This window comes from Calonectris borealis, chromosome 6, assembly GCF_964195595.1.
Source record: "Calonectris borealis chromosome 6, bCalBor7.hap1.2, whole genome shotgun sequence".
NCBI lineage: Eukaryota > Metazoa > Chordata > Aves > Procellariiformes > Procellariidae > Calonectris > Calonectris borealis.
The window spans coordinates 5,198,720-5,220,006 of record NC_134317.1 but is presented as its reverse complement, the minus strand read 5'-3'; the positions used below and the strand labels follow the sequence as shown (position 1 = coordinate 5,220,006).

The 21,287-nt window shown below is 37.7% G+C and overlaps 1 protein-coding gene across 2 annotated transcripts in view; it reads left to right on the top strand.

The window, feature by feature from the left end:
- Positions 1-21,287, top strand: part of ARHGAP15 (Rho GTPase activating protein 15) — a 333,439-nt gene that overhangs the window by 148,346 nt on the left and 163,806 nt on the right. For both annotated transcript variants that reach the window (XM_075152711.1, XM_075152712.1), the window contains exon 7: positions 21,168-21,266. In XM_075152711.1, the coding sequence (XP_075008812.1) occupies positions 21,168-21,266 (99 nt within the window). The remainder of the gene's footprint in view (positions 1-21,167; positions 21,267-21,287) is intronic.

Genomic DNA, 21,287 nt, shown 5'->3' with positions numbered 1-21,287 from the left:
CCAGTGACCAGTATAAGTACAGAAGAACTGGTTTTTGGTGTACACATGAATAAAGCCTAATATAAAACCAGTACGTCCAATGGTCTCATTTGCTCACATCTCAAAACTGCTGTACTTCATTTTCTGTTTGTACAAACCAAATAACAGAATATTAAGAGTCATTTGAGGTCATAATTAAAGTTCTTTGACATCTGCCTTTTTTATATTAGCCACGACTACCAGATGTCCATGTCATGGGAACTGAAAATTATTAGTCTAATCATGTTTTTAATAAAAAGTAACAGAAACTTGTATATTTTAAAGTTCCTGAGCATAAGGTTGCCAGGCTAAAAGAGGTTGCAGGGCTGCTTCCCTTTATTTTTATACTTGTCTGATGTTTTTATGTCATTGTTTGCTTTATTGGTGCAGTGCTCTGTTCTTCCACCCTGTGCATTACTCAGCCAGTCCGACCCTATTGGCAGAATGAACTGAGTTGTATATTTTCATTAAACTGATACCTGCCTGTATTTCAGTCTGCTGTGACTACACGGCTTGTTCCTTTACCTGTATATTGATCAGCTTTATTTTACAGGGTAACTATATTGAAAGCACTGTTGGTTTTGATTGTCTTTATTTCTGCTCACATGCTGGTCTGTTCTTGCCGTATTGATTTGACTTTTTATACATTGCTTTGCTTCTACCACATTAACACCCATTCACCAGCTTAATGATCGTGGCACTGTATGGAGTACAGTATATTGGCTTTTAAATCATTTCCATCATATTAATTTCTACTTATATGTATTATTGACCTATTTTTACTGTGCCACTTCCAAAATTGTCTTTGTTTATCCAAAGCTGGCTGTCCTCCATTGCTATAAGCTTCCCTAGTTTTCTGTAGCTCTATTTTTAATGGCTTTTTTTTTGGTTTCCCCTTCTCTCATGTCCCTCAGATTCTTTTTTACTCTTTTTTTTCTGTACTTTTACTCTGCTTTAAAATTTATGAAGATGCTTAACTTTAGTGTTATGAGCTAATGTTGTGTTTAAACATACACGCTCAACTTTTCTTTTTTCTCTTTGTCCTTGTACCTGGGAATGGCGGCATCTTGCTCTAAGACCTTCTTTGAATTTTTATTCCCAAGCCTTCTCTAATTCCTCCTTTGGATGTCATTATTGGCACAGGCTAAGAAACCTGGATGCTGGGGCTCCGCGTTGTTATACATTGTCATGTATGTTATGCATTATGTTATGTCTTGGGGAGGATGGAAAGGAGTTGTGTATGGAGAGGTCTGCAGTACATCTGGTTTTCAGCCATGGGAAGGGAAGGGAGAAAAAGGGAGATGGAGAAGGAGAAAAGCTAAGACCACCTCTCTCTTCTGGGGAGCAGGGGGTGCCTGGGGGTGGACCGAGGACACAGCACAAAATGTGCTTGAAACCACATCTTCTGCTAAACATTTGGTGGCAGCAGGAATAAATTGCTCTTAACTTTCTTTGGAAACAGTGTCTTCAGTGCTATTAACTGGAATATGAAGAGTAGATTTTATGAACAGTTTTAGATGTGATCCACCCTTTCATAAAAATACCTTTGTGGTTAATATGGGTTTTTTACCTGCTTTTATTTCTCTTTCAACTTTTTTTTTTTTTTTTGTCAATCAGAAATCATAGCCAAGTTTAAATGGTGAAAAGCTGAACTTTAATCAATACAGAAAGCTTGTATTTATTTGGAGATCAGACTTTCCTCACATATTTCCAAGCAAAACCTACACTGAGCTATAGGTATCATTCTGACTCAAGGCCATGATTATTTAACTCTGTACAGCCCGATGGGTTCCATTCCCACCTCACTTCCCCCAGGGAGTAATGTATTATAATCCTGGTATTGTAATACCTTGCTTTTCCAAGCCAAGTTTGAGGCACAGCTGAGTAGGGCAAAACCTACTCTGTGATTATAGCGGATAGCCTGACTGACAGTGTGGAAATTCGGGATGTGCACAACCTACTCAGTTTATATTTCATGATGTGGAAAGGAAATCTGGGTTGCTGATTTTTTTTTTTTTTTCCCTGGTTCATAAAAATGCAAAATAGCAAATCTAATAAGTTAGGTTTTATGTGTAGTTTGGCCATGAAACAAACTTTTCTGAAATATGTAATGAAAAGTGACATCACACTCATCACTATCCTGTTTTAAATTTAAACTACCCTGCCTTGCATAATCAATTACTTACAGAAAATTGTAAAGCCCTTAAAATTCTGAAATGGTTTCTGGCATTTAATTATATAAGATTTTTGACCTGGCTAGGCAGATAATGTTAACACAGCTTTAATACTAAACAAGACTGAACATGTGTGTGCTTGACTTTTATTAAACTCCTACTGAAGAAACAGATTAATTGGAGGCTGATTCATTGGTGAACAGGCGTTAAAGACAGAAGGACCTTCTCACATTTTGTTCTGTTACCCAGGCTTATGCCATCTCAGGTTGGCAAGGAGATCCCAACTGTAGTGTTTTGAAATGTAACTGAAAGAAATTTTAGAATAACAGGTGCAAAAAAAAAAAAAAAAAAACCCACCACCAAAAAAAAAAAACCCCTCTACATACAAAAAAAAGGAAAAAGAAAAGTGAGCCATTTTCAAAACGCTGATCTGATTCCTTCCTATTCTGTCTTGCCAAACGACCACCTGACACCTCACTGACACAGGTATTGCCCAGATAGGTTTTCATTAGTGATGTTAAAAGTGTAAATGGGATCATGGGCACCGGCATCTGTCGCGCCCATTTCCTACATGATTATTACTTCTCCCCGCCCTTAGAACAATTTTTAAGAAGATGTGTACAAGCTGTGATTAAACCGCTTCAGATTAAGCTCAAAGTAAATTGAAAAAGTCCTTCTTAAAGCTCTCATTTAACAGTGCTTTACATCCATCTGTAAAATCAGAGCTTTGCTTGCGAGCACCCTCGGAATAGCCCACTTCCCACAAGGTAACAGAGGTTAAAAATAAAATAGCGAGAAATCCGTGGCAAAGCACATGTGAGATTAACGGGGTGAAAGTACTGGAGTGGAGAGCTGTTTTCTTCTGTCTGAGCTCCTCGTTCTGTCGCACAACCCCCAGTCTGGAAATCTTAACACTGACACTTTTGTACAGATCGGTTTGTTAGCGATTTCAGATTTTAATTCAGCACCCTCACTTGATTATTACTGACATTTCTTTTTTGTAATACTAGGAGAGAGAGAACGTGCGTAAACAGATTTTTGCATGAGCTAGGTGGTGGGCAATTTTGACATCAAATCCCAAAACTCAAAAGCAATGTGCTTGCTTCCCAGGTGTATTTCTGGAATTAAAAAAGGAGATGTGTTCTGGGAGATTCAGCTGTGCTCTTCGGTAGCTCCAGGTGGATGCTGCCGATTTCTGGGTGTTTGTGAAAAGCAGGAGACTCTCCTGCCTTTATTTGGTTCTTGTGTGAAAGTGGAAGAAATGAAAGTATTTTGACAATTACCCATTGAGCTTTTCACTTCATTCAAATCTGCAACGCAGCGCTGAGGTTGGTGAGTGGGTGTGCAAGGGAGAAGCAAAAAAACAAAAACACGTACTATAAAAGCAGGCTAAATGTTTGCCACAGTCCTCTGCAAATTAAAATCTCCACGTTTATTAAAGTTCTGTGTTTTAAAATCATATATTCTTCTATCTTCATTACTCTTGAACATTAAAGATACTGGTAAAAATTAACCTCTGATGTAAATCACTTGGAGTTGAATACATTATATGGCTTAATTTATGAAATGATTTCGTCTATTATGTTTTATGAATGTTTTTTTTACCCTTACAATCCAAAATGTTAGAAATTAAATACCATAATGAAATTGTGAGCTAAATTGCATTCTCTTACAGGTTTATATGTACACTTATGCTTATTATTGTGCAGCAATAGCAAAAAATATTTGGGGAATTATTATTACAGCTGTTTCCAGGATTAAGGGTAAAAGGCCCTCTTTTTTATTCATTAGTTATTGGTTCATTATAACTGGCATTCTACAGGTAAAAACACCAAACCCTAAATTGAAAGTGCTTGGAAATTAAAAAAATAATAATAAAAGGAATGTATTTAAAACAAGGTTCTTATCTAATGTTATAGCTCAGCGTATTTTCTGTCTTTCTAAACATAATTTATGAACTGATTTTTCGGCTGTACATATTAAGTCCCTGAGCTGGATTACAAAAATTTAATATAAAATACAATACATGTACAGGCAGTTTAAAAAAAGGTATCTCAAGGGCTATATATCATAATAAACTTTCTTAATATTTGCCTTGCAACAGCTGATTTCTGATTTTTTTGCTAGTGCAGTAGAGCTAAAGCACAATAGCTGAAAGGTGAACTTTTTTGATTTCAACATTCCTAGCCTGGTAAAACTGTTCCGCTTGCTACATGATGTTATAAATACCAAGATTAGTTTCTTCTAAAATTACCAGTGCCAGCTGCATTCAGTTTCCCATGTTCTATAGTATTTTGTTACCAATGTTCTCAGTTTAGTGACAGGGTTTTAAAAATCAAATTAGTCACAAAAATCTTCAATATTAATATCTGTTTATATGTTTCCCATATATTTTAAATATTGTACATAAATCCATTTGCCTTGCTCAGTCAAGTACTCCCACTAATATCACTGTTCTCCTAGCTTTTTAGCCCAATATGCTCCTACATTCACAATAACCATTTTAATTTCTTCTCTGGTACTCAGCACCTACAATTTAGATAATTGACAATCATTAAATTGTCTATAGCAGTGGCTGGTATATGTGTGCCTATATATTTTGCAGATGTGTAGGCATAAATATATTCCTATAGCCTATGTTTTAAAAAAAATTCTACTGTAGTGTATTTTGACCTCAGTAGTACAGCATATATCTTATGCATATTCTTAAGAATCTCATTGAATCATGAGCTCTATTAGTGCTGCACCAGAAAGTAGCAATTTCTGCAGTCCTGAAGTCCTTACAAAATCTTGCTTTGAACCTGTGTGTATTTAAGTTCTTCAGCTGACATCATTTCAGTCTGGGAATATGACATACGGCCACTAATCCAGGATTAATTGAGCACTTATGTGCAGTACAAAACATTCTTTATATATTGACAAATATTTCTAAAAAATGGATTGGTATTTTTGCTGTTAATTGTTTCATTACTGACCTTTACCTCTGTAGACATATGCAGTTTTCGTTTTTTTGGGTGAGACTTTCAAAATATTTTTTTTTTAAGTGTCCAATGCTCAGTGTTAGCAGTGACATTTTTACAGTCTATTCAGAAGCATATATTTCAGTCTTTTGTATCTCATTTCTTTCTATTTATTTAAAACAACTTAACATGGAAAATCTTGCAGATTTAAGTGACAGTGATGATGTACAATATGCATAAAATGAGCCTGTCCCTACCCATGGTGTGTATTGCTAGGGACTCCATTGCAATATTTACAGTTAAACTAAACTTTTTCAAATGAAGCAAAATTGCATTTGTTTTGCAGATTTGCTCATCATTAAATGTGAAACATTTCACATTTGTCTTTTTGAGTAATTGGCTTTTTAAAATGATAAGGTGCTCTGAACACTTGTTATGTGGATAGGTCTGACGTTGTATCCCAGAAATCCATATGCCATACAGACAGAACAGAAGAAAGATATTCACAAGCATGTCACAGATTGGACTGAAGCAAGCCAAAAACCAAAGTGCCATGGCATTAACAATAGCACCAGATTTACTGTCACGATTGCAATCTGTGCTGTATCATAGACAGAAGGAGAACTTTTGATAGGTAACACCTCAGTGTTTTTTAAATCTTTTTGGCAAATTATCATTTTCATTATATTTTTGCCTGCCATATAATATTATTATAATGGTATTAAGTCACACACACACACACACACACACACATGCACACGCACAAAGTTTATTAGCCCTCAACAAAAGGGCTGATTTATGTTCCGTGCTAACTATTCCTCAACAAAGAGGAAGGTATTTTACTAAAGATTGACACACGTTTTAAGGCGAATCATCCACGACAGTAGCGGTGATTTTTCAAACATGCACTAAGTTAATAAAATCTCAGTTAATAACGTCTTAGTTAATAAAATCTTAGCTAATAAACTTAATAAAGTTACAGAGAGAAACCATGTGCGCCACGTAAAGCTCAACAGCTCAGAAGTTTCCAAAGTTTGAAGACAGTAAAGACCCAGGATTAGGGGGAAATATTTTTTCTGGGGTTCAATCACAACTGACTGCATTTTCCCATTGCAAGTATGTAGACGGTTCTTTTTGACCATAAAATCGTACATTTTCTTCTAGTGTAAAAAAAGCTGCATAAAGCAGATTTGGCAATACCATAATTCATGTTGAGCTCTGATAAGTGCTGAAAAAGATTTACAAACTCACAGCTTGACACTGAGCCCACATGTTGGGGAGAGTGGAGAAAAAGCTCTAGAAATACTGCACAGAGCTTCCTGGCAGCAGAGAGAGAAACATCAGTCAATTGTTTTTCTTAATTGAAAGCCACCTTGGGACCTTGTTGAAAATAACGTATCTGCCTATCTTTTCTGCTGTTTAAATTACCTGGCTGGGGGAGTTGTCCTGGGGCCATTCACAATAGGCTTTTTAGTGAAAGAAAACCACTGAAATTCTCACTTTATATGAATTATAGATTTGAAACACACTCCACGTAGGTAGGAAATGAGAATCGCGAGAGCGCAGACAAACCTACCTAAATACGAGTCCGGGTGTTGCTACCTTCTTTGCACTGGAAAGTACTTTTTTTTTTATACTTTTCAAGTGTCGCATCCTCTTCTGCAAGTCTTCATCGCAGATATCGTCCTTGTCTGAAATCATTGGGACTACTTGTGTGAGAAACGGTTGCTTGCATAATTTTCGCTCACTACGTTGTACTTAAAACTATATTGGCAGCGCAGTTGGTGCTTGATATTCTTCGAAACGTTTCAAAGTTTACAGTGGTGCTGCTGCTGTGTTTTGCACTCGCTGCCGTAAAATATCGTGTTGCCACAAAATGGTGTGGGAGCTTCATTTAAATACCATGAGCTGTGCTTTCCTGCCTGGAGTCTGGTGAAAATCAGGAATTACTTAAAGTTTTGATTAAAACAGAGAATAGTAAATTTTCAACAACTTTCTTTCCTCCCCCCCAGCAGTTTCAAAAGCTTTGGCTAAGCACATTCTGGCTTAGGTTTACTCAAGCTTGAGTGGAGCATCTAAACATACCTCCAGTCTCCACTTGTACTGATGCAGACATCACTGAAGATGAAACATTATTAACAGCAGCTCTATTCCCACTTTCCTGGACTTTTCCTGCAACGCCACTGCTAAAGAACTGCAGAGCTGTTTATGTAGGTAGGAAACCCATGTAAAGGGGTTAAAGATGTAAAAGGCGAATCGTTTTTGGTAGTGGTGATGTTGCCATGAGTGGCAGCACTTGCTTTTACCTGCTTCTTCCCCCCAGGAGTGAAGGTGTGTGCAGACATTTGATATTTGCTCCCAGACCTGGGGCTGCTGCTATTTACCACTCTAGGAAAGGCGAAGTGAGATAATCCTCGGATAAACCTAACTGCAACTTTCCCTACTCACTTGCAGTAGCTTTACTGTCTCTCTGATCTTCGCTAACAGAGTCAATAATTTGTTTGAACAAGTTTTCCATCGAATCATTAACACACTTAAAGCCTATAATGAGCTCTGTATACATGCAAATGCATCTTTTTTAAGTGCTTGTGTAGATTTAAGGGCATTGTTTCCTTGTAAGATGGAAATCAGAGCTTTTTCTCACATAAACACTACAGTCCTTAATAAGGGATGGATTGGCAGCGACTTTCTAAGTTTATTTAATTTTACAGTACTTTTGCCTTTACATACTGTATTTGGGATCTTTTTAAAGAAGAGAAATAACACTTTTAAACCTGTATCAAATCAAATGCCTTAGAAGATTTTCCTCAACTCATCTTCTGATAGTAGTTGGTGAATGAACGGTTTCAATTCAGAAATGAAAGACATTTATAAACAGATTTTTTTTTCAACTTTATCAGGCACTGCTCCAGTCCTATTGTATTGATATAATGATACCTCAAGATAAAAAGAAATTCATGACTATAGCAATGTAAATAAAGAGAAAGGCAGTAAGATTAAAATGGGTACCATTCACGCTCTGTACGACAGCTCGGAGGACTCTAGCAGAAGAGTAACCAGCTCAGTGAAAAATCAAAAACTGTGATTGCTATTTAACACTGCAGCTTTTCACAGTAGCTCAGCACAAAGTTATTTAACACAGGTGTTTCTGTAAGTCTGATACATTGGGAAAATTCGCAAGGTTCTCCATCTCTCTTGCTCCGTGTCGGCTGTGAAGTTGGTCCTGTGATGCAGTAAACGGGTTTCTAGTGGGAAATAGAGCATATAGGCAAATGAGCAAGTTCAAACATAGGAACTGATCTAGATTCATTTTCTTGGTTGCTAATTTTTCTAACGCATGACAGTAGTGAGGTGAATGACCTGTCATCGAGCGAAAGCAGTGAAAAATGGGAGTGAGTTATCATTCAGATTTAAGCGTGAAACTGAGATCCTGTTCTCTCCTTCGATAAAAGCAGCTTTCCCAAATAACATGGATATCAGTGTTCTTTCTTTGTTAAGTGAGAGTTTTGATAAATATTCACCTTTTTTAACATTTCTCACTAGTTTATTTAGATGTGATGTATTTCTGTGCTTTACACCACGATGTTTCAGCCTATGTGTGTTTGCATTTCAGTAAGAGACGAAATGGTATAATTGAATTTCTAAACACCTAAAACTCTCAGCAATATTTTTTTTCTTTTAATTCTCAAGTTCTGTCAGTACCTAATTTATGGCTTAATTCTTTGTAAGGTCATCTTCTAAGTGAGTAACTTCCAGTTAATCTTAGACATTATGAGCTTGGCTGTGATAGAGAATCAGTTCATCTCTTCTCAGGAGGAGTGAGTTGTGGGGATTATTGGCAACTGAAGACCCAGAGTTTAGCTAAAGACTAGGTATAATTTCTTAGATAGTTATTACTTTTCTCTCAGTTTTTTCAAGGTGATCTGGCTGTGTTTTGACTAGTATAGCCAAAGGTTAAAGAAAAAAAAAAAAATCATATTTCTTTTCTGATACTGTGTTCTTCAAGTAGCTAGATAAGATTACCAGTTTGGGTTTGTTTCTAACAGTGAAGGAACCGATAGGCGGTGGTCTTTTTTGTCATTGTTTTGGGGTTTTCCCCCCTCTAATTCCTTAATAAGTTATTCTTTTCTCTCAGTTGGGCTACAAGGTATAGCTTTCTTTTGCTGTTAGGCTTATAAGTGATAGCTAACTTTGTTGCTTGTGATTCTGCCGTTAATTTACATGCAGCTCTTACTGACTGTCACTAACGTATCTTTTGTTCTCTGAAATACTCACTCTGTGAATAAATATAACTTTTCTGCTATTTTTGCTCTGACTGATTTGCTCATTTCAGTCCTGTGACTGAAAACAGTGCAAGTACTCATATTCTGAATGTTGCACATTGCTTAATGAAGTACCTTGCTGAATCAGGGCTGCCGTGTTCCAGCAGATGAAAGAAAAGCACGTAAGAAGTTGTACTGCCAGGTTCTGCTCTGAATGTTTTTCTTTTAATCAAATTTTAGACTTATTAGCATAGCGGATCACGGTTTTGCAAAACAAACAAAAGCTTCTAGTCTTATTCTTGAAAGTGCTGGGAAATGTTAATGTAATTGGTTTTGTTTATAGTTCAAACCCACTTACATGTCTCTGCTCTTATAAATGAGTAAGAGAGAGTCAGTCAGCTCTTCCAGCTGAGGTCTAATGATTAAGTGCCCCAAATCACTGGGAAGTAACTTCTCAGTTTCCTTTTTCAGACTCAAGAATCTGATAACATTCTTAATTATTTTAGTGGCAGGAGAACAGTGCATGGATTAGGTCATGGGTGAGATTGTAATACAGGGTAACAGAACACTTTCAGAAACTAAAGTCTGAAATTCCAGTTTCCTTAAGACTTTCCATTTTGCCTCACTGTTTAAAGTGTATGTTACCGATTGGATGTCGCTTTTGAGTTGTCATGTGCCGTTGAGTTCGATAAGAGTGATAGCATACCCGCTATCTCTAACAACGCAGTGGGAAGGGCAGGGAAGATGAGGGTCAGGGGTCTGTGGGGACATGCTCTGGTAACAGCCTTTCTGCATCTGCAGTTTGTGTTGCTGGATGAGCACGAGTCTCCTGGCACATCCACAGTGCTTGAATTAATATGCGATGATGACATCTTTGGACAAGGAGGCCTTAATACGTTTTAAAACACTATTTCGCTGTCATGTGTACTGTGACATTTATTAGTGACAAGAAGTGGAGCAACAATCACGGTGTTGCAGGGCTTCAAATAAATATGGTCTTATGATTATGGTATGAAGGACTCAAAACCCAAATACCCAGCCATTTCTGTGCCTGATAATTTTGCATATTTTTAGCTTCTCTTATATTTAGATCCCTAAGTTCCTGTAAGAGCTGTCACCCCAAACCTGCTTTCGGCTATACTGCATCATCCCAAAGCTTGCAATAGAAAAGAATATCAGGCTTTCAGACACAGCATATTTAGAAAAGAGAGCGAGAGTCTGCCAAATTCCCAAAAACCACTTCCCAATTCCCCTCACGAATAGCAGGAAATTACTTGTTATCAGTGGGTAATTCAACTACAAACGTTATTGATTATCCAACCTCAATCTTTACAGTCTTGATGGCCAAATATTTTGCAATCATTCTCCCTATTTAAAACTAGAAGATGTGATTTTTATTTTGGAAAAATGGAGGTTTTCAATTTTTCTGCATGCCACATCACATTGTGGTGCATCTCTCCAGATTGTCCAGTGTGATAGCCAGAAGCTTGACTGACAGATGTCAAAGTGTACATCATGTTTTAATACATGAGAAAAGCCTATGTTATTAAAAAAATTCAGATACTTGTAAAAATTATGCACATTTTTAAAATAATGTATTTGCCTATAATGTTTGGTATTTGGTATATCCCAGTGCAAACCAGAAACTCAAAGATCTAGAGAGAAGGTATGTTTCTTACATTTTTTTCTAATTTCACTGTCTTTCTTAAAAACCAGTACATTACAGAATCGATCAAAGTAGGTTGTCTTCTTTGTGAGCTACATAGTCATATAGTTCAGTAGTTTTTCACCCAATTACCGCTAGCTGACTAAATTAAGTTAGCGTAAGAAATTCACTGAGTTCTGAGCTATATTCTCCTTTCCTAGAAAATCTCCCCTTAGACACCTATTGTGAAAAGATAATTTGATATTTTGGTTTTGTGTTATTTTTAAATAACATTTTGAGTAACCTTCTGTCATTACTACATTACTACGTAGTGTTGCTGATAAATTTAAAGGCCAGTGCATTTCCAGTGCTGTCAGAGCAGTTCCAGAATGTCTAAAGAAAAATCCCAGGATCCTCCAACACTTGAAAACTAGTTTGAAACTATCACGAGAATTTGGAGACATACAGAGTTCCAGTTTTTTCAGATTAAAAGAATTTCTAATTTCAAAAATTAAAAGATATTATTCTTTGAATGAAACACTGTCTCCGTATTATCTATACCATGATGCTGTTTATTATATAAAATATCTTCATTCCCAAATGAAAAAAACCCCACAACTGTGTAAGAAAGGTTCATAGTCTATTAGCCTTTTAGGAACTGTATTTGAAATATCCATATCCTTCTGTACTCAGTTAAGAACTGTGTGTATGGTATCACCCGTGAAAGTTTTCTAACAAGGTTGTCACTCCTTAGAAAGAGAGTTCAGCTAGTTGACAAAATGTATTCATCTTTGTCCTAAATCTCAACAGCATAATTTTTATTAAAATACTAAATATTTTTTTAAATGGAAATCTTTTCCATTGCTGTAGTTGGAAATGTTTGTTTTCTTAAATGGATACAATAGCCTTACTCAAAACATTTTTAGTCCTGTTTAGCTTTTTCTAATATTTACCTACAAATAAAGATAGAAAGAGGCAAACCAAAGATGTTTTGCATTGTTTGCTCCCTGCATGCAAGGGAAGATGATAACCATTATATTTTTCGTGCCTGCAACACTTAGGAACTTGACACAGCTGGCAGACTATATGTTCAGATCATGGACCAACTTTGATGTTTTACATTAAACAATAGCTGGCATGGTCATGTAGCAGCAGGATATTACACTTACCATTCAGTAGACCTGTTTTTACAGAAAGGGACCTCCTGTCTCCTTGCCCCAGGCCACAAAACCCTCTACTGCAGAGATGGTGTTTTGGATCTCTAGCAGTAGGAGGATTCTTGTGTTGTTGTATTGGCTTTTGGCAAGTTAATAAAATAATGCAAACAGCTATTTTGGAAAACGACCACATGTTCTACGTGCTCAGTACACAGAGAGGTTCTGAGTCACAAAAAAAAAAAGAAAAAGAAAATATCCAAATGAAAAGAAAATGGTAAATATAACAATGCAGAATCCCATTCAGTAGTGCTGTTTCATCTGTAAGGGATGCTTTATTCAGCAGTGGGTATCAATCCCCACAAGTAACATCTGCTATCAGAGGATTTGCAGGTACACCTTTGTTCACTGCTAACTGAATTTGTGTCAGTATTATAATTCGGCAGATTTCTGCTTTTCACTCAAACCAGGATTAGCATTGACTTGGGCTGGAGGGCATTCAAGCTGCTGTTCTTCTTTTAGCTATATTTCTCTGTAAACATCTAATTGTTTCAAAAAGTGATGTACAGTATGCAAAAACCTGAATTCAATGCAAATAAGTCTGTGCAGCTCTAAAGTTAACAGGTGTTCTCATTAGTGTAAGTAGACAAGGAACAATTCTTGAATGTTTTATAAACACTTATAATCATGGCCAAATACATTACTATAAGTATAAAGATACTTATAGCAACATCTCTTTTTTCTTATTGTGCAATCTCAGCACTTATTAATAGGAGACATGTGTCAGTAAATGAAATACTAAAAGCCAGTACCGGCTTCTGCCTGCAAATAATGTAGCTGTAAAATGCTCTGCTACTGATGAATGAATTTCTGGCTAAAATAAGAGTCAACAAAATGAAATCTTTACACATAGCACATATATATTTTAAATATATATCTTTGCTTGTACTGAAAGTAGAGCATTCATTCTCCCTTTGACTTTTTTTGTTTGTTACAAGGACTTATCATGTTGAGTCTCACTCACATATATCATAAAGTGTTATAACATGCATATAAAATTGGACAGGAGGACCATTCATCACTGGGTATTGTCCAGCTGGTAAAACTAAAAAAGACAGGACTTCACTAAGACACCATTGCCAATATCTCTGTGTGCGACTGGGTAATATATGGCTTCAGATTGCAAAGGCAATAACAGTAAAATATTACCCCAAGGAGAAAAGTAGCTTGCAGTAGGTATTCATACATTGCCTTTAGTCTTCATCTGTGGACAAAATGTGCAATTGTCTATTCCCCTACTTCCCGCTATGCACAGACGTGACTGAGTTGTGTCTTAATTATTATCTCTTGCTTCTCTGCTTTGAGCCAGTTTTGGAGGTACTTCTTTCTCGCTTCCCAAGTCTGTTGACTTCCATCTCCCCTGGCTTTGGCTTAATGACTGGCAGAAGTCCATCCATCCCGCTCCCGCGGCGAGGGCAGCGTATCCACGGGGCTGGAGCAGGGTAGTACGGGCAGGGCGTACATGGGAGGCTGCACGCAGGTGTCTGACATCCAGGGTGGTCGTCTTCTGCCTGTCTCATATTTTCCTTTTTTGTTCTTTGCCCTCTGAAGGAAACCCCTGTATTTCAGAGGCCAATCCAAGTAGTCCAACTGCATCTTGCATAGGGCATAACACCAGTGTAGCAGATCAGCAGGAAATGCTTTCTCCCAGTACGTTTCTTGGATGTTTAGCAGTAAGTACTTGCTCTTCCTTACCTTCCCCTTCGATCAAGCAGCATGTGCTTTCTTTTCACACATCTCCAAGGGAAGGAAAAAATAAGACCTGGACTGGTGGGTGAAAAAGGGAGAATGACAAGCTGTTCCTTGAAATCAGTGAAAGCACCCCAGTACCCCTGGCAGAGCACTGGACCTTTCCCCCTCCAAGGAGGCTCTGTGGACTCTCTGGCCTGAGGTCCTCTTCAAATCCAAGGAGGAGTTTTGGTCTCTCAGGGCCTAATCAGCTTTAACCGTGATCTCTTATTTGTTCAATATCTTTCTTACAAGCGATATAAATCAGTTCTTCTGCAGCTGAGATGCTTCACAGCCAGGAAGGAAAGGAAAAGATTTGCCTTATAATGCAGAGAGAAGACCTGATTCTCTCCTTGCTAGTATTAATGTAATTCAATCAAAACTGTTATACACTATGAGTTCATTGCACAGCAGAAGAGAAACATTAGGCTCAAAGATTTTTTTCTTCTTCTTCTTAACAGTCCCAGAGTTCATTTTTACTAAATTATGTTGAAGGACTCTGTCCTAGGAATTTACCAGGGAAAAAGTTATTTGTTCGGCACTGGTACAATACAGTTTCATTTAAAAATTTGTTCTTTTGTGGAAGTTTGACCCCTGACTTCAGACTGTTGAATCCACTTCAGAGCCATTGATGTATATACTCCAAATACTAGATTAATTTCATTAAAAAGCAATTCATGTATATCAAGAGGTTGCTTTGATATGATGACCCGGCGAAGGTTCCCAGAGAATGGATGTGCAAATCAGTCATACCACAGGGCACTACAACTGAAGACATATCTTATAAACATCTGGCAGCAATCGGTCTTACAATTGCTAATATTGCAGAAGTTGTGAAAACACAGGATCTGTTTGTTGCCTCCTTGCAATGCTTGGTTTTCACAGTAATTTTTACAGAGTCAGAAGAAACAGGGTAATTATAACATAAGGTTCAACATCTTTAGATATGTAGAACATTTTCTGTTGCTTAAAACAAATATTCCCAAAGAAAGTATAAAACATTTTTCTGACTTGCAAAGTTTTTGCAGTCTATCATTTAAATTACTTAAATAAAGGGAGCTTTACTACTCCCAAAAGCTGAGAATATAACACCCGCCATGCATATTAACTTGATCTTTTTGACAGACCAGAAAAGTGTTTGTGTGTGCCAATTAAAACAAAAATGGATCCCCAGTGGCTTGTTCCTCACACAACTTCTGAAGACTGCTATCATTGTATGCTGGGGTAACCCTGGATAAGGCGGCTATCCAAAGTAAACAAACTTTTCAAAACTTTCATGACAGATGGGGGTTACAAATGCATTTTAATAAGAGAGTTGCCAAAGCAACTTTTTTGCAATCAGCATATATTTACTTAACATCTAGCAACATTGGGAACACAAGGCAGATACTTTCTCACAAAATTTTTTTAACAAATATCTTTTTTTTTGAAAGATTGGTTGAAGACCTTTTCTTTCAAGCTGATATTTCCCCATCACTTCAATGTTAACTTTGCTCGACATCCAAAGGACTGCTAGATTGGTAAAGCCAGACTGTAATATGAGACAGACAATCTGCTTGATAATGAAATTTCTTTGGTAGTCATAAACATCTCAGAGTCCTTTAAGTAATTTAACTATCAGCATAACCATGACTACCTCTGTTTGATAGGCTGAATCATATAATGGATATGTATGGATATACAGTATGGATATATGGCAGCTCAATACTGACCCTTTTGTTTTCTTTTATTTGCATTTCTTGAATATTAGACTCTCAGCTCACTACAGTACAGCACAGAGAGATATTTTATTTATCCTTTCTGCTGCTCACTCATTCAGCATAAACGTGGCCAAGAGACTGGATTATCTGTGAGAAAGAATTTAAGATTAACTTCCAGAAAAGCAGTTAGACTTTTGACATGTTTTTAAAAACTTACATGTCTCTGTCCCTGTTTAATTCAAATCCAGTTAATTAAACCACTAAGGAGCATAGTGTCTCCCAACTTTAATTAATTCTACTTCTACTGTGGGTGTGGACACATGAGTATCTATGTTTTATGTATTTATTCTCAAGCTAGATTATATTCTAATGATATTATTTTCTTTTTTTTTTTAAGAATATTTAGAAAGAGAGAGAAAATTCCTAGTCTCCTTCCTTTCTTCTTTTTCCTTTGTTTTTGACTTTCTTCCCGCCTTTCCTTTCCCAGCCCTGGTGGCTGCCACGCAGATGGAGAGTGGCGTGTCCTGTGTTACGTGGGCTGGGTGGCTAGATCCTAACCTGCAAAAATATCTCGGGAAAATAGAGGGAAAAGCCTATTTGGCTTTTCATTATGGGTAATCAGGATGATTAACATGATTAGGAAAAAAAAAACTCCTTGTGAGAGAGCAAGGTGAGATGAAGGGAGCAGTGGGAAGGGGGAAGAGTGTTAGCTTTTAAGCTAGAAATACTCCAGCGACTCACATTTCCTTTTTTCCTACACATGTCAAGGGCAGCAATCCCAAGGCACAGTGCAACAAGAGGAACACATTTTATTGAATTTCTGCACGCAGAGGTATCTGTCAATCCAAGTTTAAATCACTTAGTGTTCACCACAAGCTGTGGCAGTCCCAGGTGACATCAAAATTTAGGTTTTCTGCACTGGATTCTGCACTGGGTTAGCATCTGGTGGGGTTTCCACAGTCAAGAAGTGTCCAATAATCCAACGCTGAACCATTGGGGTAGGTTATATGAAGCTTTACCCCAATAGTCCAGCATTTTTTCTGGATGTCCCACATTCAGAGGGAGTTGGACAACGGCTTCTTTCAGTCTTTGGCTGAAATAAGAACTGTTGTAGTGGTTTCTTGGTGGCCATACGTGAGCTATACACTTCCCGAGCTGCTCGCTCTGTTCTCTTTTGCTGCAGGGTAGAGACTGTGAAGGTTTTTTTGCTGCATTTCTCCTTCCCCCTAGGATTCTTCACTTCCTGTATTAAAATTTGTTCTTGGCATTGTCTGAAAATAGTTCATCACTGCAAATAATAGTTCTACCCACCAGAGATGCATAAGTACACTTTGAAGCGAGTGAATCAATAATACAGTTTTGTATTTTTGTTTTGCTGTGTGAATTTATCACCCTTTTCCGTATCTCCATAGAGTGCATATCAGTAGGATTGCTAAAATTGCCTTCATCCCTGTTCTGCAGCTAAAATAAATGTAAGAAAGAAATGTATCTATAGAAATATATATTGGTGAAGAACTAGAGGGATACCATAAAGGAGACTTTTTTTTTCACAGCGATGCAGTAGTCCCCAGACCAAAGTTTGTAGGAAGACTATGGACAGAAGCCCCTGGGCTTACCCCATGACACTTTTCTGGGTTTTATCTCCTGCTTTTGATTGGTGTAGGTATACCGTGAAAGGGAATAATCTCTGAGCCATGCTCTAAAAGGTGATCCAGGTGATATGTAAAGGTTTGGAAGTCCTGGAGGAACACAGCTAGGCATGGCACAATAGCACGTCCCAGAGCACAACCTAGCACAGGAAAAATATATGATTTGTAGGATTTTTAAGAACTACTGATCCTGAGTAGGATCCGAGGTATATTTATATATTATATAAAATGGTGATGGTATTAATTAGATACAGTGTCCTGTATCTTTTTGTTTAATAACATAGGATCTTGTTGAACACAACCTTGGTACATCATTATGGGGATGTGCAAAAGAAACTCAGCCCTCCATTTGCAGCTTTATAAGGTGACAAGAGAAATCCTTAATAAGCCACAAGTAAAATATCATAAAAAGTGTTTCACACCTGCCCCCCCACTTCCCACACTTTGTTGGCAGCCCAGCAGTGTATTGAATTTAACACACATTTACCTGCGGTGAGCCGGTATTTTCAGAGGATCAATGCTTAGCAGTAGGACTGTACTACAGTTCATTGTAAAACTACCATGTGAGTGGATTCAGCCTTTGAAGTGATTTTTCCAAGGTACTATAGCAAGAAGGAGAGAATCCAGGCATCCTGGCTTCTCTGTAAGCAACCTTTGTGAAAGGCACACCCTTTGCAAATAAGAGGGTTAATGTCAGTTGTCATTCCTTGTGGTTATTTATTGCTGACAGCAGCATCATAATTCTGCCTGGTAAGGTAATGCTAATTCCAGACTTTACAAAAATGATGGCAAAGAGAGAGGGATTTCGGGAAATATTCAAATAAGTGAAGTACCTGGCACAATGGAGACTGGCAGCTCTATCTAGAGCACTTCATTTTCTTTTTTTTTTTTTTTCCAAATTTGTCTTGCATTTATTTCTCTGGTCCTTCTCTTTATTTCAGCAGTGCCTGATACAGGGACGGTGTGTGAGCATGCCTTAATATTGAACAGTTTATGCTTGTTGTTAGTTATACATCATTTAGGGCTGTGATCATAAATTGTTCAATCACAAGGTTTAGTCAAAGCTCGCATTCTTTACTGATGTCTTTTCCCAAGGGTGTTGAAAATTCGATTGTTCAAAGTGCAAATATGGTTTAGCAATCCCTTCCAAGAACCATTTATCAGAAATCCTAAGGAGGTAATATATAAAAGTGGGATAGGAAACCTGCACATTAAATGGGATTTACCAGCCAAAGCCTTTGGAACTGCTTTCCTGTGAATGACTGGAATGGAGCAGAACAAAGTCAATTACTGACTGTAATTAAGGAGTGGATGCATTTAAACTGTAGAGAGCAGTAGCAGTCTTCTTGAAACTGTCTAGTTACTCTGAAGATTAGTCTGAGGAAAGAAAGAAAAGGACTTGAACTATATCTTACAGAAAGTATATTTTAAATGAATTCTCTTCCCTCCATTCTATGATCTGTTTTTACAGATTTGCTCATAAAACGCCGATAATATATGATTATCAAAATAACACATTCAGACAAAGAAACTTTCAACATGTATTTTGCTTTGGTCTTGTTAGCAATGGAGTATCTCTTTTGCATATCATACACTGCAAATGTTTATGCAGTGCTGAATACTTGTATTTTAATAAAGCCTGAATTTACTGAACGGAAGACTGAACTATGTTGTGTCCTTTCTAAGCCTTCAAAATACAGTAAATCTAATTATATATGTTGCTCTTACTTTGAAAATGTTATTCTATTTTATAATTTTAATAATGATTTGTTTATGCTGAGACAGAGGCATTAGATTGAATTGTTGCTTGTGTTTAGTCTAATTCATGTCTGCATGTATACATTAATAAAGATATAATATAATACATTTCGAACCCAAACTTTACTGCGTGAGCCGGGCACCGAACTGGAGGTCAGCTCTTTCAACTGCTCACCTTAAGTTGAATTTTGACTTTTGTTTTTTTTTTCTTTTGATAAAGGGAACGGTGAGTGTGTGAGTAGCGATTAACATTATGGCTGTGGACTAATAAGGGAATTAAAATTTCCCCAATAAATAACTCTCCCATGCGCACAGGGAACAATGGGGTGGCTGGAGGTCCGCTCCTGACGGGTGCGGATGGGACGGGATGAACATCTGCAGCCGGACAGCCTCCCGAGCTCGCGCTGGGGGACCATTCCCACATTCTCCGCAGCGCTCTCACAGGATGTCTCCGCTGGAGCTGCGCTGACGGGATATTCCTTAATGCTGATGACTTTGGAAACCTTCCTTACAGGCATTTCCTCAATAACGGGAGGGTTATAGAACAATTAATAAAACATTAAGCTGTTTTTTCTGGGTTGTTTTGGTTGTTTTCTTCCCCCCCCCCCCCCGGTTGTATTTCAGTTTTAAGAAAGATGCAGGGAGTACCCGGGCTGGTGGGGATCTGTTGTTTCTTTTATGCTTTAGTAAAAACTCTTGACATGGGGCAGATGCAGTGAAACGGTAGTACTCTGGGTTGATGGATTTACATAAATAGGCTGTGCCAGGTCTTAACGGCTTCGCTCTGCTTTTCCTCACGCTTTGGTCAAAGAGAAATCTCTGTTGTTCACTGTGTTCCCTGAGAAAGACCTGAAAAGTTTTTGGTCCCTACCCCAAAGAGAATCCCAATGTGCAGACTGAACCTGTATCCCCAAAACACTGAAACCCGAGTGTGCAATGCCCACGTGCGGATGCTACCAAGTTTTGCACAAGCAACTCTTAGCAAAAAAAGAAAAAGAGAAAAAAAAAAAGAAAAAAAAGCTTTGGTTTCAGAGCTGACAGGAGCTGAACTGGTTTGGAGCATGGGCAGGATGAGGGATGAGCTCCTGCCCCTTGCAAAACGTGGTGGAGATGTAACCCTCTGTTCACTTGTCTGCAAACGCGCAGAACTGCTGTGCCCTGGGTGGTGCTCCGTGGCCACATGCACCAGGGATCCGCTGAATAATCCTGGGGCAAAGTACTGCACAGCTTTGTGCCTCAGTTTTGTCATCTGTGAAATGGTCGTTTCGACATGCTGGGTAAAATACCTGGAGATCTGCTCGGGTGAAAAGATATATATGTAAAAAAACCCGTGATGTATCATTATTATCATGGTGGTTTACAGAAGTTCAGACCAACAGAATATTCATACATATTTCCACCAAATATTGTTAGGCAGTGAAACAGCATTATCAGGGGAATGAATATTCTTTTGATAAATATTCCCAGTGAGTGGGTCAAAAATGTAAATTGACTTCTATTCAGACAAACTGGGGATTTTTTTTCATGATAAATGGGCTCCTAATTACTCTGCTACAGCCATCTTCGATAGTAATTTTTTTTTAATGTAAAAACGAGTGACATTATTAATTTTGGAAATGGACTCTGGAATCACAGGTATGTAATAAATGTGTAAATTTGAGAATGGAGGTACCAGATATAAAAATAATAATACCAAAATAGAAATGGAGATGGAAAATAATAGGAATTAATTCTCATATTGCATTAATTTCTTTCCAGGGTGCTTTGATTTACATTTGAACTGTGTCTTGTAGCACCGAGTTTCCTGGCTTTTCTTAACTTTTGTCACATTCCCGTTATTTTTGCACTATTTGTGTTCGGTGGTTGCATTGCTGAGACAATATCTCGTTTGTTGTGACATATTCAAAACAGTTTTGAGACAGAGGTTCAAAACTCAGCACTCCAGGAGATAATTCTTGGTACAGAGGAAAAGCATTTGGGTGCGTAGGAGAGAAAATAGAAGAAAATCATCTGTCGGGTGTGTGCTTTACTTACCTGTGTGTGCCCATGTCCTCCCCAGATCACGACAGTGTCAGGAAATGAGTTCCTCCTCCAGTCGGATATCGACTTTCTCATATTGGATTGGTTCCACGCTATCAAAAATGCAATTGACAGATTGGTATGTATTTGTTTTGGCTGT